General features: G+C 44.5%; 1 protein-coding gene across 1 annotated transcript in view; it reads right to left on the bottom strand.

Moving 5' to 3' along the window:
- Nucleotides 1-23,193, bottom strand: part of LOC139680090 (uncharacterized) — a 28,746-nt gene extending 5,553 nt beyond the window's left edge. The window contains exons 1-5 of the mRNA XM_071572367.1: nucleotides 22,726-23,193; nucleotides 10,339-11,336; nucleotides 3,333-3,384; nucleotides 3,130-3,232; nucleotides 1,718-1,881 (exon numbers count right to left, since the gene is read on the bottom strand). Of these exons, the coding sequence (XP_071428468.1) occupies nucleotides 1,718-1,881; nucleotides 3,130-3,232; nucleotides 3,333-3,384; nucleotides 10,339-11,336; nucleotides 22,726-22,743 (1,335 nt within the window). The 5' untranslated portion in view covers nucleotides 22,744-23,193. The remainder of the gene's footprint in view (nucleotides 1-1,717; nucleotides 1,882-3,129; nucleotides 3,233-3,332; nucleotides 3,385-10,338; nucleotides 11,337-22,725) is intronic.
- Nucleotides 23,194-24,587: the final 1,394 nt, after the last annotated feature.

The following is a 24,587-nucleotide window of genomic DNA, read 5'->3' as shown; positions in this document are numbered from 1 at the left end:
CCAAGAAACGGGCTGTGCTCCAGAGGATAACTCATCCCACTTCCCTAGTGCTGGGCCACAAAAGCCCTGCCCCATCCCCTCTGCAGGGCTCAGACCATGGCTGGCCAGCTGCATTTTACACCCGAAAAGTACACATGCAAATTTAAACTGTAAACACATTTAACGTTCCCAAACCCTGAGTATCAAGTGGCCTGGTGAGCTCCCTTTGTAATTAGCCACTGTGCTCCATTTCCACCTCTCCAGGATAGTCTTCAGCTCTGGGGAGAAACCTGGGGCATTTAAAGAGGCCCTGTCATGTTTCCTTGGTTGGTTTTTTGCCCCTTGAGGGATGTGGTTGGGAGTATCAGCTCACTCGAGTGCAGCACGGACACCACCGAGAAGGAGATGCCTCCTGAGCAACTAATGTGGCAAATCACTTGCATTCTTTGGGTTATCTTCACTGCTTTAGCACTAACTCTTTTATTTTATATATATATAAATCTCCTTTGAAGATTCCTTGTAGAAGTGATGGCAGAATAGAAATGAGGGGTTTAAGTATATTTGTTCCTTCTGACCAGAGTGGGGAAAAGAGGCAGGAAAGTGGCTTTTCCCCTCTGCCTGGCAGCTGTGTGTGTATGTGACTGCCAGCAGGTGAAGCCTCTGCACTGGAAAGAAGGACCACGAGGTCCAGGTGTGCAAGGGTGCCCAGTTTGGGTCCAGCTCACAGTGCCCAGCTCCACAGAGGGTAACTTTAAAGGCAAGGGAAGGCACCAGAGCTGTTTTCCCTTCTTTCTCTCTTCCTGTTAATCAGTGTGGCAGCTGGAGGGAAAGCTCAGCACGTGTCACACTAGGAGAGGAAAATCCTGACCAGTCTGGCTTCCTGGCTAATTTCCTAATCAAGTGCAGGGATACAGAATGCTTTTGTTTTGTAAACTGTGACAGAAGTATTACACAGACTGTCCTGGGCATGTGAGTTCCTTGTGCTGGTTGTTTATCCTCTTGTGGGAAAAAGAGAGAGGGCACTGGAGAAGAGAACATTGACCTGGGAAAGGCTTCAGCACACACTTGTAATGGATGTGCCCTGTCTGCAGTCACTCGAGGCTGAAGAGGTGACAGCCAGACCTGAGGCTTCTGAGCCATCATTTGTTCCTAAAGAAATAAAGGACCAGGAGTGCAGCAGAAAGAGCTAAAATAAGAAAACTTGCTGAATCGATTCAGGCTTCTGTCTGAATTTGAAAGGGCCCCAGTGCTTTCACTCAAAGCACTTGATTTCTTTTGGAGCCTACACTGTATTTTTCACATCAGCCTGGTGAGACAGTTAACCTTCTGCCAAACAAGGAGCTGAGTAACGTCCCTGATCACTTGGGAGTGGTGGGCAGGAGCAGATCTGACTCCCAGGTCTTTCAGCTGCTACTGGTGATATTTTGATGGAACAACATCTTGGCAAATAACAGGTTTCAAAGGGCTGGTTCTACTGCCATGCTGGCAGACATCTGCATTACTGGCTATCAGATTCAAGCTGGACTTCCATACTTGCTCTTCCCAAAATTGGGAAGATATTGGCTTGGTGGATCTCAGCCCCATCATTTGGTGGCAGCTCAGCTGGAGGGTTAGAACTGCCTGGCTCAGTCGCTGCCTCTCTTAGAAAGTGGGTGGTATCATAAATGGACAGGTATGGCAGGTGCTGCCTGAGAGGGACATCCTGGGGCTTGCTAGAGGTGCCAGAGGGCGTTCCCACCTGTATTCTGTAGGTGGTAAAGCTCAGGCCACTGGTCCCAGGTCCAGCAGAAATGATGAACACCTCATCGCTGCCGGTCTCGGTGGTCACTGCGGATATGGAGGAAGGCACATCTGGGTCAGTGTCCTGAGGAGACCGTTCTGTGCTGCCTCTGCAGGAAGTGACTGAGAAAGGAGAAAATCTATAAAGCCTGCTTGCAAGAGTCCAAAACATCTGTTTCCATCTCCTCCATGGCAAACCCTTCTCCCTCCCTCCTTCCCTCCCTCCCTTCCTTGATGATCTAGAGCAGCCTTTGGCTGCCTGTAGCACCAGCCAGAACAAAATTCAAACCAACAGTTTGCTCTCCTGAAAATGCAAGCTTTTAAAAATGAAACAAAAGAGGAGAGGAGAAACACCCTTGGGTCTGCTTTCTAATAAAGACAGACATGAACTGAAATCCTTTGTATTAAACACATAAAATTGTTCTGCAGATCAGAAACTTGCGGGCTCCTCAACTTGTTATTTATTTGTATTTACTCATACCTGCTAATACTGGGAGCTGTCCTTCTTGTTTAAACTCTAGTGATGCTGCTCCTACAGGCAGCCTAATGCTCCAGGGACTGCCATGGAGTGTGTGCACGTGTCCCCAAGGCCTGTTATCTGGTCAAGGACAGCAGAACTCTGGTCACAACCTCCTCAATGATGTTTCCAAAGAAGGAGTTGGGAAATTGTCATGTCCTGGAGCACAGAGTTAGCTTTTTATCAAGATACCCTTGTGAGATCTGTGTGTCTGGTGGCTGGTAGTTTGCTGGGAAACTGATGGTGTGTCACATCATAGCATGAGGTCGCTCCCTGTTGGCCCTCACTGGTCAAAAGGGGCACTGGTGGTGTGACTCAGAATTGCAGTGAGTGACATCCTCTGCAGCTTGGCTGGGGTGCTCTTCTCTGGGAACACACTGGGAGGTAAATATCACCTAAAGCAGTTCCAGCCATACAGACCCACAGAAACAGTGAGCTCCAGGAGCTGAAGTTGCCCAAAGCCAATTTGAGCCTCATAAACCCCATCCTTTCTGGACAAGGTTAGGCACAGGGCAGGTGAAACTCTCCCAGAATTCATGGACCTGTAGCAGCCTGAACCCAACATATTTGCTCTGCTAACCCAGTGTCTCTGCAATGCCATGTGCTGTGACAGCTTGTGTTGGCAGCACGCTGGAGCTGTGCTTGTGCCTGCTCCTTGCCAGGGGAATTACCCTCCCAGTGAGGGAGGAGAGCAGCAAGGGAGAGTCCCCACAACAAAGGCCTTCTGCTGGGAAGCAGCTCTCCAGCTGTGCATGGGCGAGACAGAGAGAAGGACTGCAGGGAGGAAACGATCTGATTAAGTGGCCCAGGGCTGGGGGTGCCCTGACCCGCCCCGGCCGGTGCCCTGCGCTTACCCGCCTGCTCCCGGCTCACAGAGTGGTTGTTGTTTTCATTCTCCCGACTTGGCACCACCAGCTGGAGCTCATTGATATCCACAGTGGAGTTCTGGATCCTGTTCTACAACTCAGAACATGCCCCAGTAAACATCGTCAGATAAACAGTGCAACAGCCAATATGAAAGAGAGAAACAGAAATTGCTGAAGCCATTAGCACTAACCTCCTGGTCACTGCATGCGTTGGATGAGCTCCTTTTGGGGCACGTTCTCTGCCTGAAAAGGAGAGACAGCAACAACAACAACAAGCCCACGAGTGGGTTAAAGATCTGAAGGGAAGGTCTCAGCTGTGCTCATCCTGCGAGGGGAACCCAGCAGGTTATGAGCTCTCCTACCTACAGGAGCATCCAAAATACTTGCCAAGACTCAAGGCAGCAAGGTCTGTAAACAAGGGAAGAAAATTATATGCTCATGTGGTGGAAAGTCAGCTGAAGATGAGATGAAACTGTTATCTTCTTCCCATGAGCACTGCAAAAGCAGGAACAGAGTTCAGACCTCTGCCAAGTCCCACCAGGCTCCCCCCTGCCAGCTGCTCTTCCACATCAGGAACTAAATAGCAGGGCTGAGATCCTGCCTTCGGTCTGGGCAGGGACACTGTTCTTACCCTGCTAGACAGAGTATTTCATCTGCATGGCCAACTCTGCGTGCTGGGCTATATTTAGCAAGCAGAGAGCATCAGATGCTGTTTGTATGACCATTTCACTAAAAGGCAGCTCTTACAGGGTGAATGTGCCCCTTGGCTGAAGGGAGACCACATGCATGTTCTTAACCATTTCTTCACATTTTTCATATAAATGAGATTATGAAAGAACCAGTGTTATTAACTTTTGGATGAATAAGACTTAAAGACATCACAAGCAAAGGCTGGCACTAATGAGTGTTATAATGGCTGAAGCAAGAGTGGTTTGCCTTTGTGTTCAGTGGTTCTCCACAGGACAGTGCAGACACACGGGAGCATTAAGGCACTGACCAGATGGGATGCAACCAGTGTTACTGTTTTCCCTACTATCTGTGCTGCTGGATGGCTTTTTTCCTCCTCTTTTTTAGGGGTTGATTTAAGGCATTTCATCTCCCCTGTGGAAGGGTTTTTGGTAGTGATGAGTTGAAGCCAAGACTTCAAGTTTTCAGTCATTATTTCATTACTGTTTGTTTTTAATAATAGGGGCTCAGAGACCACCTAATGAGGTTGGCTGTGAGCCAGTGTCTGCTCCATCTCAGGCATGATGGGTTTCATTCCTTCACCGTATCATTGGATCTCTTCAAAAATGCTTCTTGACTGACAAGTGCATTGAGGGAGAAAAACCTCATACACTATTCCTGGTGAATACAGAGAGGACTCAGAAAAGGGAGGAGAGCTATTTGGCACTTGGGAATTTAATCCAGAGGAGATCCAGAGAGCTGTTACTCCAGGAGGCACAATGGCATCAGCCCCTGCTTGGGCTTCTCTGGGAAACTCAAGGCTAAAGCAAGGAAGGCTCTTCTTTAATGCACTGATTCAGGAAGGGGGAGCAGGGAAAGGCTCCCAAGTAGGAGTAGTGTTGCCTTATCAAGGAAGATCAAACCACACAGGAAATATTTCAGACTAGAAATTGTGTATGTGAATATTCACAACATACACACACCAGAAGCTCTTTTTGGGCACCAGAATCATTTCAGCAGGAGTGACCAAGCAAAGCATGGCCCAAAGAATGAGTTAATGTGGGGATCAAGGAATTCAGGTAGATGGTGGGAGAACTCTGTGTAATTCCCTGGTTTGTCCACATTGCATTATTTTTTTTATTCTCTTCCTCTCCTCCCAGCTCTTTCCTGTCAAAGGCCATAACAAAATTTAATCAAATCTGATATATTCCTATGGGAGATTCTTGTTTCAAAAAACTGGCATGTTACAAGTAAATTTGTTAAAATATTCCCAGTCAGGGTTTAAGGAGCAGAAAGGAAATGTTGTCCTCTAAGAAAACTGAACATTTTTCTTCCACCTTGAACATCAGGCATTGCCAGCCCAGACTTTTTAGTTATCTGGATGGTCTCACTCTCAGGTTTTATTGAACTTTTAGCATGACTTAACAAACACCATGTTTGAGTTCTCAGAAATACAAATAAAAGTGTGTTCCTCAGATTCTTGTATATTACCCCTCCAATTTATAAGATATTCATATTCTCTGGGACAAAGCTGAACAGATGAAATATCCATTTTAAAAGTCTCAGCAAGTGACAACTGTGATAAACTATGGATAGACAGGGCAAGTTCTGTGTTAAGAAACTGAAATATCTCACGTTCTTTTGGCTCCTTTCCTTGCTGTTCTCTGTAAATGTTGTGCTCTACAAAGCAGACACAACTACCTTGCAATCCACTCTGCACTTTGGCAGCACGAACCAAGGAAGAGCAAGGTGTCCCCAGCAAAGATGTTTCCTGTGTGAGTATGGTGGAAGAAGAGTCCTGTTCTTCACCAAGTTGAAATTAGGATTGAAAATTGGTAATTGGCTGAAATGTCACCATTTTAATTCTTCTTCCCTCATCATGCTTTGGGTGTTGAGTCTCTCACTTTCACTGAACAATTTGATTTACTGTTAAAACTGAACACATACAAAAGAGTAAGAGTTTCCAGGTTTGATAAACAATTTTGGTGGAAACTCTTTTTTTTTTCTTCTATTCAGAGCTGCTGCTACAGTGGCTGTAGAGATGCTCTACCTTGCAGGGCTGGGCATCCTAATGTTTCTTTAGCTCATTCTCCACTTGGACTGCATCTCTTGTGGTCCACTGAGGACTGTTCCACCAAGGAGACCAGAGATTTGGGTTGGTGCACAGCTCATGGATATAAAACAGCCAGTGTGAAAACAATCCACTTTTCATAATTTAAAAGAAATTTCAATTTAAAAAAAAAGTACTTCAAAATTCTCGAGTAAACAAACAAAAAAAAATTAGGTCTGTTGGAAGCTTTGTGAAAAGCCCCAGGAGGCAGCTCCAGACAGGTCTAGTTGTCGCAGGTGTCTGACTAAATCAGTGAGATGTGGAGAGGAGAGACAAGAGGACAGAGCCCCAGCTGGCAGGAAGGAGGTCTGACCGTGCCTAACACCAGGATGGCAGAGGAAAGGTCTGAGTTCAACCCACTTGTCGAGGATTCTCTAGGAAGGCATTACATGCCAAGGGCAGATTCTCATGCTCAGGTGGCAGCGTGGGCAGCGCGGGCAGGGCAGGGCAGGGCAGGGCAGGGCAGGGCAGGGCAGGGCAGGGCACCCTGTGCAGGAGCGAGGGCAGCACGCGATGCCCCGATGAAATCGCTGAACACGGAGGGCTCGTGATTGCAAACAGGGCCTTGGCAGGCTCTGCAGATGCAAAATGCAGCTGCAATCCATGGGTTGCAACCATTGAGCAAAAGTTTGACTGCATGGGATGGGATTAGAACTAAATAACATGGACATATCTGTTGTTCTTGGGGCTTGGGAAAGAAAATAAAAAATACCCCATTACTCCAGCCAGGCCTCATGGCCAAAAGTAATTAGAATTATTGGCCAACTAACAAGTGAAGCTTTCATTCCTTTCCCAAGTAGCAAACAAAAGCTGCAGTGTGGCAGAGACTTGGAGTTTCCCCAGAGAGCTTTGCCCTGGCTGAATGCAATGAGCCCGAGCAGATACTGCTGATGACTTGGTGCATTGGAGTGGCAGTGGGTGCCAAGCCCAGCCCAGGCCATTTGTACTCCTGGCAAGGCAGAGCCTGCTACTTTTAGCTGAGCAAGAGCAGCAGATAGAAATGGAGGGAAAAATCAACAGCTAAACCTGGTACAAGAGGAACAAATAAAGTATGAAGAGAAAAGAAAGTGGAAGACAAGTTTATGAGGCCAAGAGCTTGGAGATGACTATTGGCACTGCCTGCAATGGCATGGCCTGGCCAGGACAAGTGTCACTGTGCCCCGGGGAGCTGCTCTCAGCTCTGACTGCACTGCCCTGTCAACACACTGTCATCTCCCCCCTCAGCCCACCCCCTGCCACCCTGACATTCTCTGCAGTGAGGACAGGCCGTGGCTAATCCACATTTGAAACTTGATTTCAAGCCCCTATTTAGGACAAGAAGCATAAAATAGAGCTTGATGAACTCAGTCCAAGAGAAGTTTAGATGTGCTTAATGGTCTCTGCCATCTTATTCTGAGCTGCATTAAAAACCCACAGCTGGGAGGTGTAGGCAAGCTCCAAACACTGCCAGTGGTTCTGGGGCCAGAGACCAGTACTGTCAAAGCAGTTAGCTCAGTAAAGAGGAAAAAAAACACCCTTCCAATGCAATATAAGTGAGGTAACTCAGCAGAGGGCATGGCATTGCTTCCACCTGTGTCAGCTCTCACTTCAATGCTTTAAATCTGACAAGAAATAGAGGGGATGTAATCAGGGCCTCCCTGGAGCAGCATGCAGGGCATGCAGGTTACTGGGATAGAAAATGCCCTTTCAGGAGGCTAAAGGAGTAGGGATAGTTTCTATTTATATCCAGTCAATAACTGACTGAGGTATAGGTATCTTCTTGTTAAAAAGGAGAGTTGAAGAGCAATGAAAAGGCATAAATGCCAGTGTTAACAGAAGGGAGTTAATCCTGATCCTGTGCCATGGGACTCTTGGTAGGATGTATTCCCAGAACACACAAACATTTATTTGCGTGTGGGGCTGAAATCCTTTGTTGGTCAGCAAGAGCAGAACATTATTTTGTAAACATCTGACAGCAAAAAGCCAAACTGTGAATGTGAGCAGCATGGCCTGACTTTCTAAGCAGGCTACACAGAGCAAACCTCAGCCAGTGGAACCTCAGATTGCCAGTGTAATGCTTGGGTTGAATAATCCTCTGCTTCATGGATCGTTACAGTGAAATTAAATAGGGGTGTTGGAGCAAGAACAGCCTACTCAACATGTGTATCAGCCCAGACTGCTGCCATGGCGAAGGGAGCCTGTTTCTGTCTCTTCTGAAGATTGGCAAGGGTATAAAAATAAAGTATTTGGTATCTGGAAGACATTTTCCACCAGACGTTTTCCTTTAGAGCTAGCAAAAAAATTGTGGTCTAAATTAGTGTTCTGCAAGCCCTTTAAAAAGGAAAAGGTTAGTTAGATGTAACATGCAAGTTTAACTCTTACAGCTATGAAAAGCTCAGACTCCAAAAACAAGAATTTCTAACAGTGCAGCAAGAGAGATTATATTTAAGTTTCATCACTGATATCCAGTTTCTCTGATATCCAGTGGGATGGACTGTATTTTGTATTTTTTCAGCCAGAGCTAGAAATGCAGCCTCCAGAAGGACAAGGAAAAACAAGGTCCTCTCTCAAAGCACCCTCAGTGACAAGGAGTGTCTGGGCAATCCTGAGGCCTTTTGGGTTGGAGGATGCACAGTAGATGAGACGGGGGATGCAGGGAGAGAGAAGAATTTTCAATGCTGGCTCTGGGAAATGAATCCCACTGCCAATACCAGTCACCACAGCAGACCCTGCGAGGGGTAGTGTTTGTTTCAGTTTACCTGATGTTTTTATTGAAGTCAAAACATTTGAAAAATGCTGTTTGTTTTGACAAAAACCTGGGGAGCTTGGTCTGTGTTTTGAATTTGTTGGAAGGAAAAAAATACATCACTGTTTCTACAGAAATGTTTTTGCCAGGGAATTGGAAAGAAAAACGCAAACATATGCTGGGGGGCGAAGTGTTTTTTGGATAAATATAGAGGAAAGAAATATATGAAATAGAAGCAGTTGACTGGAGAGGCCTGCGTTTGAAACTGTCTGGTTGTTATGGGTTTAACCAAGTAGGCCAAGGCGTTAGGCTTTAAAGTTCAAACCAGGCCTGAAATTGTCAGCTGACTTCTTCTAGCCAATAATATTATATTCCATACCAGATTGTATCATCTCAGAGGGGTAAGAGCCGGTGTGTGGGTGTGCCTTTGTTCAGTTGCTTCCCAGCTGTGGTCCCAGCGAGACACTCTGCCGTCCCAGGAGGGATGGGGAGGCCCAGGCCCGGAGCACCAGCTCACCATCATGTTATCTCAGGGGAGTAAAAGGTTTGTCCTTAGCTCTTCTCTCTGCTTAAGTCCCTTCCTGAAGAATTGACTTCTCTAGAATGATTTGTAGTTAAAATGGTAGAATTCGTGTTAGGCATTTAAGTGTTGGAATTTCATATGGTATTTCACCTAAAAAGCAAGCCATGAGGTGAACTGCCTATGTAAATTAGTGCTGGAGCCTTAAGAGTTACTGAAGTCAGAAATGGCTGCGACTTTCTCAGCAGATGTGCATGGTCAGCCAATTATGAGAGGCTTTGTAATGTAAACAGCATTGTTAGCAAATAATCAGTGCCCAAGTGTCATCACCTGTGGAAAGTTACAGTCTAAAAGATGTATATGAGTGTGTGTGTGTGTGTAGGAATAAAGGGGCCTGTTGCTGCTGACTCCTGTGGAGTCGTCTCTCAGGTCCAAAAACCCGCCTCCCTCGGTTACATTTAAGGAGTTAGCAGGGCCTGGAAATCAGTAACCCAGCCTGGCCATCAGATCCCTTGACTGCATCATTTTGGATTACATTTGGGAACAATGAGAGGCACTGCAGAGCAGCTCTCAGCTGTTCCCCAGCAGCAAAGGCAAGTGCAGATGACTTCTTAATGCATTGGAGTTAGAATGTCTGCACAGGCTGTGGGATAAAACATGCTACAGACCAGAAAACAATTTTTAAACTTAATTCTAAGTGGTAATACTTTGGTTATTATTTACTTTTCTGCAGAGTGATAGTGATGGTTAGTTAGAGCCAAACTAGGACCTCTGTGAAAACATGCAGTGCCTGTCAGCTCAGTCTGCTTGGGAGACTCAGGGAAGGATGATCTTTCTGTTTTGCTTTTGCTCATTGCCCAGTTAGTGTCCCAAAACTGAAGTTCAAAAGCATCACTGGCATTGAAACAAAATAATGCCCAGGGCAGCCCTGATCCTTCAGGTATTTCTTCAGGAAAAAGAAAATAAATTTGAGGTACAGGAGCTGTAGAAGTAGGAAAGAAAACTGAGGAGCCCAGGGCAGGAGCAGTGACTGGCATTGACCTCCTCTGTACCCACACACTTCACTGCATTTGAATGACAGCAAATACTGGCAGAGCAAAGGAAACAGCTGTTTTCTGGTCTTTTCTCTAGGGATAATATCACATGTTTCAAAGGCTCTGGCATGTATCACCTTACCTGCAAACTATGCAGAGGGCAGAGAGCAAAGCAAGAGCAAAGACGACAATCCCTGTTATCATTGCCAGCATCATCATGTTTTCCTTCCTCTCCTGCCTCACAGCATCTATAGCGTTGGGTTCTGTGATATTCTTGTACTCGAAGAGCATTGCGAAGCCTCGGCCCCGGTCCGTGGTGGTGATCAGCTCCATGATAACCTCAACCATTTCCAGAGATGAACCGAAGACCATGGTCTTGTTTAAAGGTGAGTTTGGTCCACAGAAGCGAGAGGAAAATGTGATGAGATCAGAAACATATAGTACATCATGGGGACAGATATCCACAGCTGGCTGAGGGCTGGAGGAGATTTCCATGGGCAGTGCTGTTGTGGGAAGGGTCCAGCTCTCCACCGTAACTTCATCTCTCTCACCACCAGCAGCCAGGTGGGCAAGCAAGATTTTCCTTTCCAAATCATCTCCTGTTTCCAGGCCACTGGTATTTTGCCTCTGCATTGTGTCACCACCAGCCACGGGGAATGGCAGGTCCTCTGGCTGAGCCTTGGTTATCACCTTGGGTTCCTTCACTTGCTTTGACTGGTTTTCTTCAGATGCTTGTTTGGCTTCAGCTTTTTTTGAAGTGATACCTGGAAGTTCATCCAGGTGACCAGAAGGATCTTTTGACTGATCTCTGGAGCTGCTCAGATTCTGAGCCACCTTTGACATCCAGGTCTGGAGAGAGGGTTTTGTAGTATGAAGAGCAAAGTCCAGGTTTTCCTCAACAGAAGACATGTCGCTACTTCCTGTTGTAGTGGGGGCTGAAAAGCCATCCCAGGGGGTTGGAGTTTCACCAGAGCTCTCAAAAATGTCAAAGTCAAAAATTTCCAAGATGAGATGGGTTCTCATGGGAATGAAAAACTGCCAAACACAGTGTATCCCTGGGTAGTAGTTGTTTGGAAAACCTGGTGATAAAATTAGGCCTCTTTCCATCGATTCCACCACTGCACCACAGGAATAATAGACCTGGGAAATAAAAGGAATAATCTTACATATTGCCAGAGATTGCACACAGGATGCAGTCTGCCACACCTGGGTAAGCTCCTGCTCTTTTCTTTCCCTTCAGAGCATCAAGACAGGGAAATTCATTAAGCTTGTGAAGTCCAACTCCTACTTGAGTGCAGCATCAATCTAATACATCTCACATGGAAAGCCACTCTCAGAGACAATGGAAGTGTCTGTTGGATGGTCAGTCTCCACAGAAATGTAACCCACATTAGTAATTCACGTAATTCTCACTTCCTACTACTGATCATTTCTGCTGTTGGTGAATCTACAGCTTTTTGACCACACAAATGTGTTGTCCTAAACAGTTGGTTGTGTGATAAAAATCTGAAGAAGTTAAAGAAAAATGTGTCACCACAGCACCTCGAGCTCTGTGTTATTTTCACTACAAAACCATTTTAATGTAAAAAAGAACCTTTGCATTGGTGATTACCCATGATTCATCCATCCAACTCATCTTCTGTTTCAAGACATTCAGCCTTATTTACTTCAATAAGCAGTAAAATCTGGGTGGCTTTGACTGGGTAAATTCTCTCTTCTCCAAATCCAACGACTCTCAAAACAGTGATAGCAGATCCCAGCTCTCACTAGTAAACCAGCAACCAACATGCATTTTACATAACACAGCAACAGGGAAATGTGCTATTTCTTGGTTCTCCAGAAATAGCCTTTCAGCCTCCCAGGAGGAAGGAAGTCCATCCATGGTGGCACCAACCCCCACGCTGCTGCTTCTCCAAAGGTACACGAGGCTGCTTTTGCACGTCATATTTACAACCACCTTCTCCCAAAGACACTTTCAGAGCCTTTTTTTCAAGATTCTTTCATAAATTTGCAGAGCACAGAACCCTGTCTGCACCTTGGGTGATTGTTTTTGAAAAGGGGGGTACAAAGTCCACAGTGCTGAGGTCACAAGGCCTGCCTGGGAGAATGGGTTTACGAGAATTAATTGGAGAAGAAAGGGAATGCTTTGGGGTTGGTGTGGGTTTTTTATTGGAAATGATCAGTCGTCTTGGTCTGTTATCTATTTAAACACAAAGGAAGCTTGGCAGTAGAACACACAAAGCTTATGAAGTCCATATAAAGCCACAAAGATCAAAATACTCCAGATTTTTTCCCTCTTGGTCCCTCCCTTTGGCTCATACTGAAATGGTAATAAAAAAAATGCAATGCCAAATGTTACAAACCCTTAAATAGAAACAAAAAGCCAGACCTGTTCTGAGAGGGACAACCTTTGTTTTCCAGCAGGTGCTGCTCATATTCTGAGGGATTTCAGCTTGGATGGCCACAGAAAAGGACCAAAACAGCAAAGTGAGTGGAAACTGTGCTCTGGATTCAACTTGAAATCCAGTATTTGATTTGTAAAAGTGTCATTTAAATCAAAGCTTATGTTAATTATAGTGGAATAAACTACAGGCTTCACATTTAAGGCACCTCGACTGAACTATGGCTTCAAGTCTCATGTGGAAAAGAAACCACATTCATCTGCCACATACATATTATTCTCTGTCTAATGCCTTAGGAGTCCCACAGCACAAAATAACACAATAAATTAATAGAAATTTAGTGATCTTTTCTGTAGGAGGTAAACTTTTGGGGTTGAGTCTGCATTAGTTAATTCATGGTAAAAATCCAGCTAAAAATAGCAAAGAGGCTACAGATCCTAACATTTAGATCCAGCTACTAATTCACTTCAGAATTACAGATACATTTGTTGTCACTTGGATTTTACTGAAAACTGGCTGGTTTCCAGTGAATGTTCTCCTCTTTCCTCAGGGAGAGGATGGGTCCTACACTTGGAAGAAGGGAAGGGCAATTTTCTGTGAGTTCTCTTGTATTCCTTCCCTCCATTCCAGTGTATCAGTGCAGTCTTGCCTTTGTTCCTTCTAATATTCTGAGCTCACTTTTAAATAAGATATTTGCATAGCAAGAAGCAGTAAACAACTACCTTTTCAACCAAAATATGTGCCTGGTTTTGGAGCCAGAATGTGCACCAGAACTGCTGCTATGACAGGGTGGTATTCCTGGATGTGGGAGGATTAGATTGGCTCAAGCCTCTTTAAATTAGCAATGACTGAGGGTGGAGATTTTATTTTGGGGAATATGTGAAGTGATCTAGTTGCCTTGTTTCAAACTCTGAGAAGGTGCTTGGAGGTGTTCACAGCTCCCCCTCTACTACCAGGAGACTGTTAACACCCATCAGATCAGTGGGTCTGGTGGGATTAACCCCCCAAGTGCTGAGTGCAATCCCCCCAGTTCCCTCACCCCCACCCTCGGGACAGGCTCCCTTTGCTGCCTTCATTTTCACTTCAGCCTGTCATCATTTGAAAAGAAATATTGTGCACACTCTGAATTGGAGGCTCCTTGGATGAACATGAACTCAGGTGCCCCCTTGTTCCCCCACGAGCCACGTGGCCACCAGTTGGCTCCACTATGGAGTGGAACCCCAACAGCTGCATCCCCAAACCCAGGCAGAGGGAGCAGTGCAATGTGTGAATTCCAGAAACAGGGATGAAAGGTTGAGGCAGTGAGGGAATTGTTCATTTATTATGGCTTGTGAGACCAAAACCATTCAAGGCTTGCTATGAGATCAGGGAAAAAATACCCACGAGGGCGAGGAAATGCAAGACAGATCTGAGGAGAGGGGACAAGGAAGGATTTCTGATTAATTTATAATCCACAACTGAATGACTGACAAAATGGTTCAGTTCATTTGAATCATCCATTGTGAGCCCTGAGGTTCACCACTTAGACACAGATGTTCCTTTCTGCAGCAAGTTACAGATTCGTGGGCTTTTGACAGAGGCATGCAAAAAATTTGGCACATTTTTAGTCTTTGGAAATGATAGGTTGTTGTCTTTTTAAAACCAACACTTGACATATGCCCACACCAATTAGGTCAATTATAAGCAGGGAGAACCAGATCACTGGTCTTGTTCATCTGCTTTTTGGTATTTCTTGCTCAGGTCAGGAGTCCCAAGTGTTTCCAACAGCTGTGTGGAACTGAACCTCCAGCCCACCATGGTCAGACATACCCTTCCTGCCTTCTGGCCTTCTGAGTTAGGTAAGTGGGGAGCAGCATTTAGTAGGTTTATAAATCTCAGCTATTGCTGCTTGGCCATAGACACAATGGTTGGCTATTTCAGAACATGCCAAGATGTTGCATTTCCCCTTTTCACACTACACAGCCCACTCAGGAGCTTCAATCTGTGCCATTACTAAAAAATGCCCAATTTTCATGCACTTACCTCCTCCTATGATGGTGTTTAGACACTCTAGAAATGAGTAGCTAATGTTGGCATCAGCTTTGAGCTATTTAATTAAGATACACATATGTAAGGAGTTACAAGGCCTCTACCCCAGGAAACACAGGGCTAAGGAGTACAAACATGACCTTGTGCTAGTCCCTCATAGATAATTCTGGCAATGATAACAAAACCCTGATAGTGGTAAGAATGCTCTGCTGCTCTCAAGTGTATTTTTGCAGCAAACCCATGTGTGATGCAGTTGCAGAGAGCCTGGGAGTTTTCTCAGTCAATCCTTCACACTGGACACCATGCATCAAAGAGCTCTTGAGAAACTGGAGGCACTGCTGAAAAGCAGAATTTCCAAGCAGAAAAGGGAAAACTATTCTTTTGGCTAGGTAGGTGTTTACTCAAGGTCCAACCAAGTATATGCACAGGGAGGAGTGGTTATCTTCATCTGAGAGTAATATAACCCTTAACTCTGTTCTCCACTCACACAACACCCACAAAGGTAGCCCTGGAACCTCTGCAGGATTCCAGTAGGAACATTGTCAGGGAATCAACACATTCTAAAGGAACCCCACTCACTATGAGAATAATTTAACTATGACTTTATTTTATTCACAATTACTGCCAAAGAAGGCACCAGGCTAGAGCTAGACCAGAGGCATACACAGAACTAAGCTCTTCACTTTGCCAGGACAGACCAGTTCTTGTGCACACACGTGTGTTTCTTCCAAAGAGCTGGCAGTGCCTGGAGGGTTCCTCAGCAGCTCCTTCACATTCATTCTGCCCCAGGGACCTCTTTAAAGCTCTGGCTACACCAATATCTTTGCTGAAAACACAGAGGGGGAGATATGGCATCTCAGATTTCCCCCTTCTCCCCCCAGACACAGGAGGTTCATTGTAAGTTACAGATCCCTCGGACTCCTGAGGACATTCAAACAGGGCCAGGCACCTGGATGGAACATGGAGTGGCCCAAACCAGAAAATGCTTCACATAGCATTTTAAAAAGAAAATGAGAAGGCAAAATGGAAAGTTTTCATTCCACAATCCCAGCTTACAGGGGAAAATCATAATATAGATAAAGTCTTTACTTGCTGACATGGCTGGAACCAGCTGCAAAACTACCAGAAATACAATTCTTGTGGTTCCCAGCAAAAGCCCCAAGTTCTCCTCTCAGTATTTCCGAGTTAGGGAAGTCTGAGCTTTTTGGATGCTTGTCAAAGTCAGGACCTGAGGAAAGACTATCCCAAGAGTAAGATACAAAACTCCAGTCTGTTGGTTTAAGGAGTGACCACATTTACTTCACCAGCTGACTGATCTAGAGATCAAAGCTGGTAGGACTTTCTCCAAGCAGAGGACAAGGTTAATTGGAGATTATAGAAAATAAGTGCTATGTTTAATTTGCATTTTCAGCTCATCTTTGCAAGCAAGGTTTATTTTCTTTCATTAGCATGAACTAAATTCAGCTGCAGCACATCTAACCTATTTTGTCCACCTGGCAGTACAAGAATTCCTGGAAATGCCTTGGAATCACCATTTCTCTCTCTGCCAAATTGCCTTTGCTGTAAAGCATGAGGCACTAGCAAAAGGAGACTCTCTTATGCTGTATTGGGGCAACTCTTCAAGTATCTCTGGATGAATGGAAGTAGCAGAGCAAGCAGAAGTAGATCAGACATGGGATTGACACAGTTAACAAAAATTGCTGATGCTGCTTAGTTATTAGAAGAGAGTTTTCCCTGTCTGCTTTATTTCAGATCTACCTCAAAAGAGTTCCCATCACTTAGGGGAGAGTATGCAGCTTGCTGAGGGCTCTCCCTTGCCTTCCCAATATCCCTGTCCCAACACAAACCCACCTACCTGCCCACACCCTCATGTGCTCTCCTTGTTCCCCGAGTCATTCATACAAACAAGCTCTGAACAGAGCTCAGAGTGGACTCTGAGGCTGGACCCAGCACACATTTGCTTTCAATACATTTATGGTACCAACACAGTTGCACTCATGTTTTTATACAAGGATCAAATACTTACTGGAGTGACTGCAACCTGCTGGATTTGAGCAAACCCAAACCCACATTTATTAACAAATGCTCTGTCATTTCAGTGGTGGGCAGCAGCAGTTCCACCACATGAAAGTGATCATGGATGTGACATTTCCAGGAAAAATCCCATTTCCAGGAAATCAATTTGTCTTATATTCCTTCTTGGCACACATTAGGCAGCTTCATGGGCCCTGTTTTCACACTTATTTCCAAGTTTTCTATTATTTTTCATGATTTGCAGGACATTTGAAGAAACCAGAAATGCAGGTAGGAAGGGGACTGTGAAAGCCTGTTACTGCAGGAGACAAGGAAAATAGAACTACTGTTAGAAGAGTAGAGGGAGGTGGGAATGCAAGTTCAGCAATTAGAGCAAAGAATGGAAAGTCTGAACGAGACTTGAGGACTTGGAGGTCCAAATATGCCTCAGATTGCAGACATCCTATTCTCTGTTATTCTTCCCATATGTGTCTCTGCTGCAGCTGAGCCCTGAGCTCCAGCACCACAACAAGATTGCTGGGAAGGCACTGCTTTATTTCACTGGAGAACAGGCAACATTCTTCTCCCTCCCTATGAGAAAAAGAATAATCAGGGAGGGCAGTAGTGTTTGCCCACCCTTGGATGAAGGCAAAGAAGCTCTGTTGGGATGAAAAGAGGCTGGCAGGGCTCAGGAGATCCTCACCTGCTCTAGGTCTCCAGGGCCAGTTGCAGTGCCCGCCTGCAGCCGTGGCATTCCCTGCGGCAGTTTGCCAAACCGTTAGGCAGGCATGGCCACAACAAACCCCTGGGAATCAAAGCAGCTGCAGAAGTGGCAGGAGAAGGTCAGTGATCTCATTAGAGCCAGGAGGCCAGGGCCCCCAGCCCCAGTGAGGTCCCAGCCCCACAGCTGCAGCGTGTTTTGATACCTGGCTCTAGCAGATTGCATAACTGCACCATGAGGTCACCATCCCTCCTCCTTGATCCTCTCTGAGAACGGGAGGTGGAGAAAAGAAAAATCACAAAAAAACAAACACGGGCACTCCGACAACCACCAGGCACAGCGATGCACTCCAGCCTCTGTGGAGAACAACAGCCCTCCTCATTTAACTCCAGAGATGCTTGTTCCCAAACAACAAAAAAATGCTTGTTCCCAGAGACACAAGCAGGGGCTGTTTTCCAAACAATCCTCCATGGAACAGCCCAGCTTTCCATAGCATGATCAGCAGTATATGCACTCTGGGCATACATTGACATTTTGTACTTGCCTTCGGAGCACCCAGAGAAAAGGCAGCCCAATGCCCTTCTGCTTTTGGGAGACTCAGGTGAGAAGGAGAAACAGTTCCTCCTTAGCAGGTCAGAGATGCCAACCTACTCTGCAGTCACGAGCAGTGCACAGAAATCTGTGCAGGAGCCACAGACTTATGAGCACCTGATGAAAGATTTCTGTGATGAAGATCACCCAGCTCTGGGTGCAAGGCTTTACTGGCTAATTTGGCTCACCTTCCTCTGCAGGCAGAAATCAGAGTTGTTTCCTGCAGAGGGAACTTCAGAGAAATAGTTACAGATGGTCTTAGAAGCCCTCTGAAAGAATATGTCCCCTGCCCTCGGCGAAGGTGGGACTGCAGGAGGCTTGCAGCTAACTCAGCTCCATAAAGGCTCAGAGGGGAAGTCTCAGAACACTGAAAAAACAATAAACTCATTCTTGCTCTTTCCCCCATATCATAAATACACAGAAGTTTTAGTTCTCCCCTTTCAGTTCTTCCAGAGCTGGATTTACCTACAAGACATCTTACAAGCTGCAGCTATGTATGTCTGGCAAAGCAGAGTCCTCTCTCCTTATTCAGTTCTTTCTGTGATTTAGATCCTTAGGGCTGGAAATGCTTATCATGAATAGTTTTTCTCTGGCCTTGGCAGGTTGTGGGTGCATTTGCTATCAGTTTCCAAGGTTGAAGTTACCATCACAGGAGCAAGCCTGGCATTCCCTGATTACCCAGGAGCTGTCACATGCCAAGGTGCAGACATGCTTATGAAGTGAATAAAATGTTGGTAGAAGTGTGAAATACAGATAGAAGTGCTTTGGAAAAGATCTAGGCCAAGGCATAGGACATTTTTTCTTTAATTTTGTTTACATCCAGGTGCTTTTATTAAGTGCCAGGTCTTATTCTGAACTCTTCTCCATCTTTCACTGCAGTCCTACGTTACAATATTCATTTCCTCCTTCTCATCTTAGTCTGAAAGGGACAAAAGCCTGACTGTTTTTCTATCAAATGATGTAAAAAATCTCTATAAAATATGCACATCTAGTGCTTGGAAAAACCCACTCGACTAGGCAGTGCTCCCTCAGGGACTGAAACTATTACACCCATAAAGTAGAACTATTTTGAGCAGAAACCTCTCATAAGTGTCTCACAAATTTATTGTGCTATGCTCATGCAACAAATACAACAAATACAAGTGAGTCAGGTCATTACAAGGACAGTCTGAACATTGGCTTTCCCCTTTCATCCCAAAATTAGCTCTCATGGCCAAGGAAGAATACAACAACTTATCTAACTTAGCATCCACCAGGGAGTGCTGGAATTCCTATCAACAAGCAGCCTTTTCTTGGGGACTTTTCAGACTAATCCTTGCAGGGGAAAAGAGCTAATTCTTGTGACTGGACACTCAGCAGTCAAATAAAGATTCTCCAACAAAGATGCAAGATGCCATACCAAATAAGCTCCTACATCCATACAAAGCTGCTATCCATGTTCTAGTTTGTTGGATTCCTTTTTCAGAAAATACCCTCATTCAAACCTACAAAAAAATGTAAAGCCTTAGAAAGAGAAACAAAGGCATCATTTAGAGTGTCTCCTCAGGCAAATAATCATGAATATGATGGGACCACCGTAAATAAAAGTAAGGCAGTGTAATGAAGAGTTCAAGATGCCATGGCCATTTGCTTCAGGGCTTTAATAGGTCACATAGGTCTTTTCTCCACTAGAGCAAGTTCTCATTAACAAAGTGCACTCAGCACACCATAGAAAAATTAACAGTAAACGATAGGGTTGGTGGGAACAAACAGGGGTGATGAGGCAGTTTCCAGAAGATCAGTCTGGCTTTCATTTTCTATAAATTGAACAGGCTAAAGCAGAGCAAATTAAAGAGTAGAAAACATGGTCAGACTGTTTTCTGCTACTTGGTAACCAGATGGTGTAACAAAACAAAAGCTATAGCCCTGCAGTAAAAGTTTGCTTGAAGAGTTCAGTATAAAAGTCCATTGAGCAAGTTATATATGTCCAAAGGAATCTGTAAAACTAATGTTCCCAAATTAACTTTATATATATCACCTTCCAAAATCACGTCGGGGAGATTTAAGTAATGAAGTCCATATGCAGCTTTGGTGCCCAGAACTGCTTTGTTCTGTTTTGAAAGCACCAGAAACAGGAAAAAGGAGAACTGAAAAGCAATCCCATGCAAATTTTGCTGGCCACTTCCCAGGAAATAAAGTTTAATCTTTAAAAGCAAACGAAAGACACACATATACATGTAAACTGGCCTGGCAAAAGAAGCAAGAGTTTGTGCTTGGATTTCCAGCTACATGGCCCTATTGTTTCGTTCAGACACTTCAGCTGTTTCACATGTTGGAAGTCTATTGTACAAACATATGGAGAAGGAAACATTCCATATGTGAAAGCCACAACCTGCAAACAATCCATGTTGCCACTACTCTGTTGCAGAGCTGTTACCCCAGCTCTTTGGGAACCAGGTTGGTTGGACACAGCAGGTGAGAGGGTTTATGTAGAAGGCATGAACAGTGATCCTTAAAATGCAAGCAAAGAAAAACCCTTTTTCCTTTCATGCAATATTTTTACCTAGGCTTCCAAAGGAGCCACTACTGCAGCTGAGGCTGGCCCTTCAGCAGTCTGTGATGGTCTGAGCACTCACTCTTAGTTTTGGATGGTATACAAACAGCAGCACTTCTCTCCACCTCGTTCTCCCAGGATTAGCCTCCTCTTGAGCACTCCGAAAAGGGAAATTTCCAAGACTCCACCTTTGCCAGGATTTCAGAGAGCAGGATGCTTGTAAATTTTACTTTATTGCCTGCACATAAGGAGAGCCCATGAGGGCACAGTAGGGAGGGTTGGGAGAAAGCAGAAAAAGTATCACAGATACTGCAGACAGGGGGAAAGCTAAGCCCTGGGTTTGTTGTTACAGGGTCCCAACCAGTGAGCACTTTGTTTTTCCAAATAAATCTGCTTTGCAGACATCCTTTCTTCTTCTCCATTCAAGTTTCAACCAGGAAACCTGGAATAAGTTACTGTTGATTTTAGAGGCAAATCAAAGTGTTCAGCCTGCTAAGCTTGCATTTAAAGTTGGTCTTGATGAGCAACTGCTTGGGGCCCTTGTATTCAAATCGTGAGGTCTCAGATTCACCTGAACTGCCCACCCATGCAGATCTGTGACACCAGAAGAAGTCAAGGGCATGGCCAGCCTGGGCTTCAAGCCCCAAGACCAACAGTAAAGGCTACACATTTTCAGTAAAATCCAGGAAAAAAAATCCCTTTAAGAAAAACAGTCACTAATAACAATGGAATATTTACTAACTCAAAAGTAAGAGGGAGCTGGATTTAAGTAGAACGAGTGGTTACATCTCCCATTGCTAACCCCAAATTAAGTATGATACAGAGCAGGCACACCTTCCTTGGAAAGGCTGAGCATTCAACTTTCTGGGATTTGGATCAGGCTGGGCTTTGGGAGGCCCTTCATTCCAGAGGTGCTGTGTTCAGGAAGCTCTCCTGATTGTCACCCTTGGCACCTGACCCGAGCTACAGTCCTGCTACTCCTTAACAGAATAAAGAAACTCAAATGCTACGGAAACAGAGCAGTAGGAGATTGATGAGCTTCTAAAAGTCCCCTCTTCAGAGCTGGTGCTAATCCTGAAGGGAGGCTTGTGCCAGCCCATTTTGTTTAGCTGGTTTGGTGTTGAAACCTGGCTGCTCATGTAAAGAAATGAGAGGAATAAAATACTGGATGAAAATGAGATAGTGCAGCAGGTTATGGCTTGCATGTGAAAAGTTTGCTTTTGTTTTGCCACTTTGAACACCACCCACCCCTGTATTCTATTGAAGTATAATGGTATGGCCTGTACTCCCCCAGGACCAAGGATTTCACAGAGTTTAATAGTTTCTGTAATTAGATATTTGTGAAACTCTGAAATCCTCTGATGAAAGGTGCTGTAAAAGTATTACCAACTCTTCTACCATGAAAGGGCTCCACCCAACCCAAAATACAGAGGTTGTCCTCAATGTACATCATTGCTAATGCAAGCCAGCAGTACTCATGGCCTGATTTAAATCCTCCTGAAGTCCCAGATGACTTCTGTGAGCTCCAGTATGGCTCCAAGAATTCTAGAAAGGAAACACAGGCAAATTAGCCTTTGCTCCTCTCAAAATTGCAATGTCCTTTTCACTGGGAATGATGTAAGGATATTCAAAATGAACCAAAAGGCCACTTGCTTCTGAGAGCTTGTAAGAGGAATGCCCTGTCCCTACTCCACCCTCCTCCTGCCATGATTTTGTACAAGAGGATTATTCTCCTATTTAATACTTCCCCTACTCAAGGAAGTATCTAAATACCAAGCTGAATATGTATCATTTACAGACCTGAGATATCAGTGATAATAATAACAGTGTGTAACTGGTAGAGTTGCTTTACCAGACCTGGTCTAGCTACAGTCCTGCTGGGTAGCCACTCTCTAGGACCAAATATGCCATGAGTTCCTTTTTTTCAGAAGAAAGGGAAGCAGGAAGAAAAGAGACCTGAGTATTTTACCACCATTTCTGGTCTGTCACACAAAGAAGCAGATGAAGAGAATAGCAATTGTTTGCTGGTTACTGAAGGAAAGTTTGTTCCCTGCATCTTTTTTAACCAGTGCAACAGGGCTGTTTGCTCCAACTCCTTAGACAGCAAAGAAAAAAAAATATTTCAGCGTTTCCATCCCAAGGATGGTTGGCCTCTCTAGTGGCACTGCACTCTTTTAGCTCCTGCTCCATAAAGATTACCCACATCACTCCAGAAATCCTCCCTCTGCTTGTTTCTCTTACCTTGGCTTCTGCTTCCATTGCTGGCCTTGGCAAATGAGAGAATTATGGTTCAGCTCTACAAAGAAACTGTCCCATGTGCTGTGCAGGACTTGAGGCCAGCCTTGTCCATCTTCTCAGCTTTCAGCTTCTTCAGTGCTTCAGTAATTAGAATTATCAGGACTAAAACACTGTGGACATTATTGCTGCTTAGCGTGAAGTTAACAAGGGAGCGCCAGATTTACAACACTCCGGCCAGACAGAGAATTAAAAAAAAGTTACAAATCACTGCCCAGTTCCAGGGATATGTACTCCAGGATCTTATTTCACCAGAGACTCCACGTGAACTTTAGCCTGTAGAAGAAATCTGCCTGCAATTTTCTCATTTAAATACCAGTCAGACCAGTGGCGGGATGTAAACCAACATGCATGAAAAATAAGGGTTCAATGACCCAAATCAATTATGTTTTAAGGGCACTGCTCTGGACTCAGTAGGAAATATTTCAAACAGGAAAAAGAACTAAATAGGATCATTCATTGAACTGACCTGGAAATGAGGCAGAAATTTGGTAAATAAGAAGCTCCATGCAAGCTGGATTCATGAACCAAATGTAGTGGATTAAAAAAAAAACAAAAACCAACAAAAAAAACCAAAACCAAAAGAAAAAAAAAAGGAAAAAAAAACACCTCCAAGTCCAGATACTTCTTAGATTCAAATAATGTTTCAGACTCCTGGGTACTAAAATGAATAGTGCAATAAAACAAAGCAATTCTCATGCCATCCTTGAGCAGTATAACACAGTTTAATTCCACACATTAAAAAAAGCAGTTTATAGAAACCCTGAAACTGCACCATTATTAAAATAGGACAACGTGCAGGTCTTCTGTATAAAGCAAAAATAATAATTTAAAGCAAAAACAAATTCTGCAGGTCAGAATCAGATCCTGGGGCTGGAGTTTTGAAGCATACACACAGAAGCTATGGAGAAACAGCTCTACTGCACCAGAATATATGAACAAGCTGCTTCCCAAATTGGCCAAGCATCCAAACTTTCCCCACAGTAAACAGCTGATCTGCCAACATGCCTTGTAAAGACAATAGGATGCAGCTATGGCAATTAATCAAGACACAAAGAAAAAGGAAAGACTTATGATTTCTCTGCTCCTCAAGAACAAAGTAGTTTCACAAATAGCCAGGAGATTATTAGATACTGAGCTCACTGCCAACAAAACTTTCAGGTCCTTTGAAAGTGCCTTATTTGTCTTGACTGGCTTAATTTCGTGAGACAGAAGCACAGCCTGGTGTGTATATACAGTGCTTTAAGGTGACAAATAAAACAAAAGCTACCTGGACCTTAAAATCCCATTGAAGTGTTACTAAAATAACCCCCACACCTGGCAGCAGCTGGGATTGGAACCAGATGTGCAGTACATCTGGTAAGGAATGGGACTGCTGCTAACAAACACTGAGCTGTTTGAGGGACACACTTTTCCAGTCCAGCAATTGTCTGGAAAGTCTTGGTACAAAATATGTATTTTGCCTCTCCTTTTCTTAAGGCAGAGGCTGACCACTTACAGACCTATGGTGTGCCAATGTAAAACATTTGAGAACTTGCCTGTCCTCCTGCCCCAATCAGAAGTGCATATTTTGCTGCTCCAGTTGCATAATTTACTGATTCAGCTGCATGCTTGGTTGGTCTGGTAGGAGACTAGTACAGCAGTTGAGATTCTGGATCCATTGCCAACTGTGCAGTGTGCTTTGTTGATCAGGGCCGTAGAATTTAATAGCTGAAATTTCATACACTTTACTAATCAGGCCACATTCTTTGCTAATTGAGGTGCATATTTTAGTAGTTGAATTTTTTTAATCTTTCACTGATCTTGGG

This window comes from Pithys albifrons, chromosome 17 (assembly GCF_047495875.1).
Source record: "Pithys albifrons albifrons isolate INPA30051 chromosome 17, PitAlb_v1, whole genome shotgun sequence".
In the NCBI taxonomy this organism is placed as follows: domain Eukaryota; kingdom Metazoa; phylum Chordata; class Aves; order Passeriformes; family Thamnophilidae; genus Pithys; species Pithys albifrons.
This window is presented reverse-complemented; position numbering and strand designations above follow the sequence as displayed.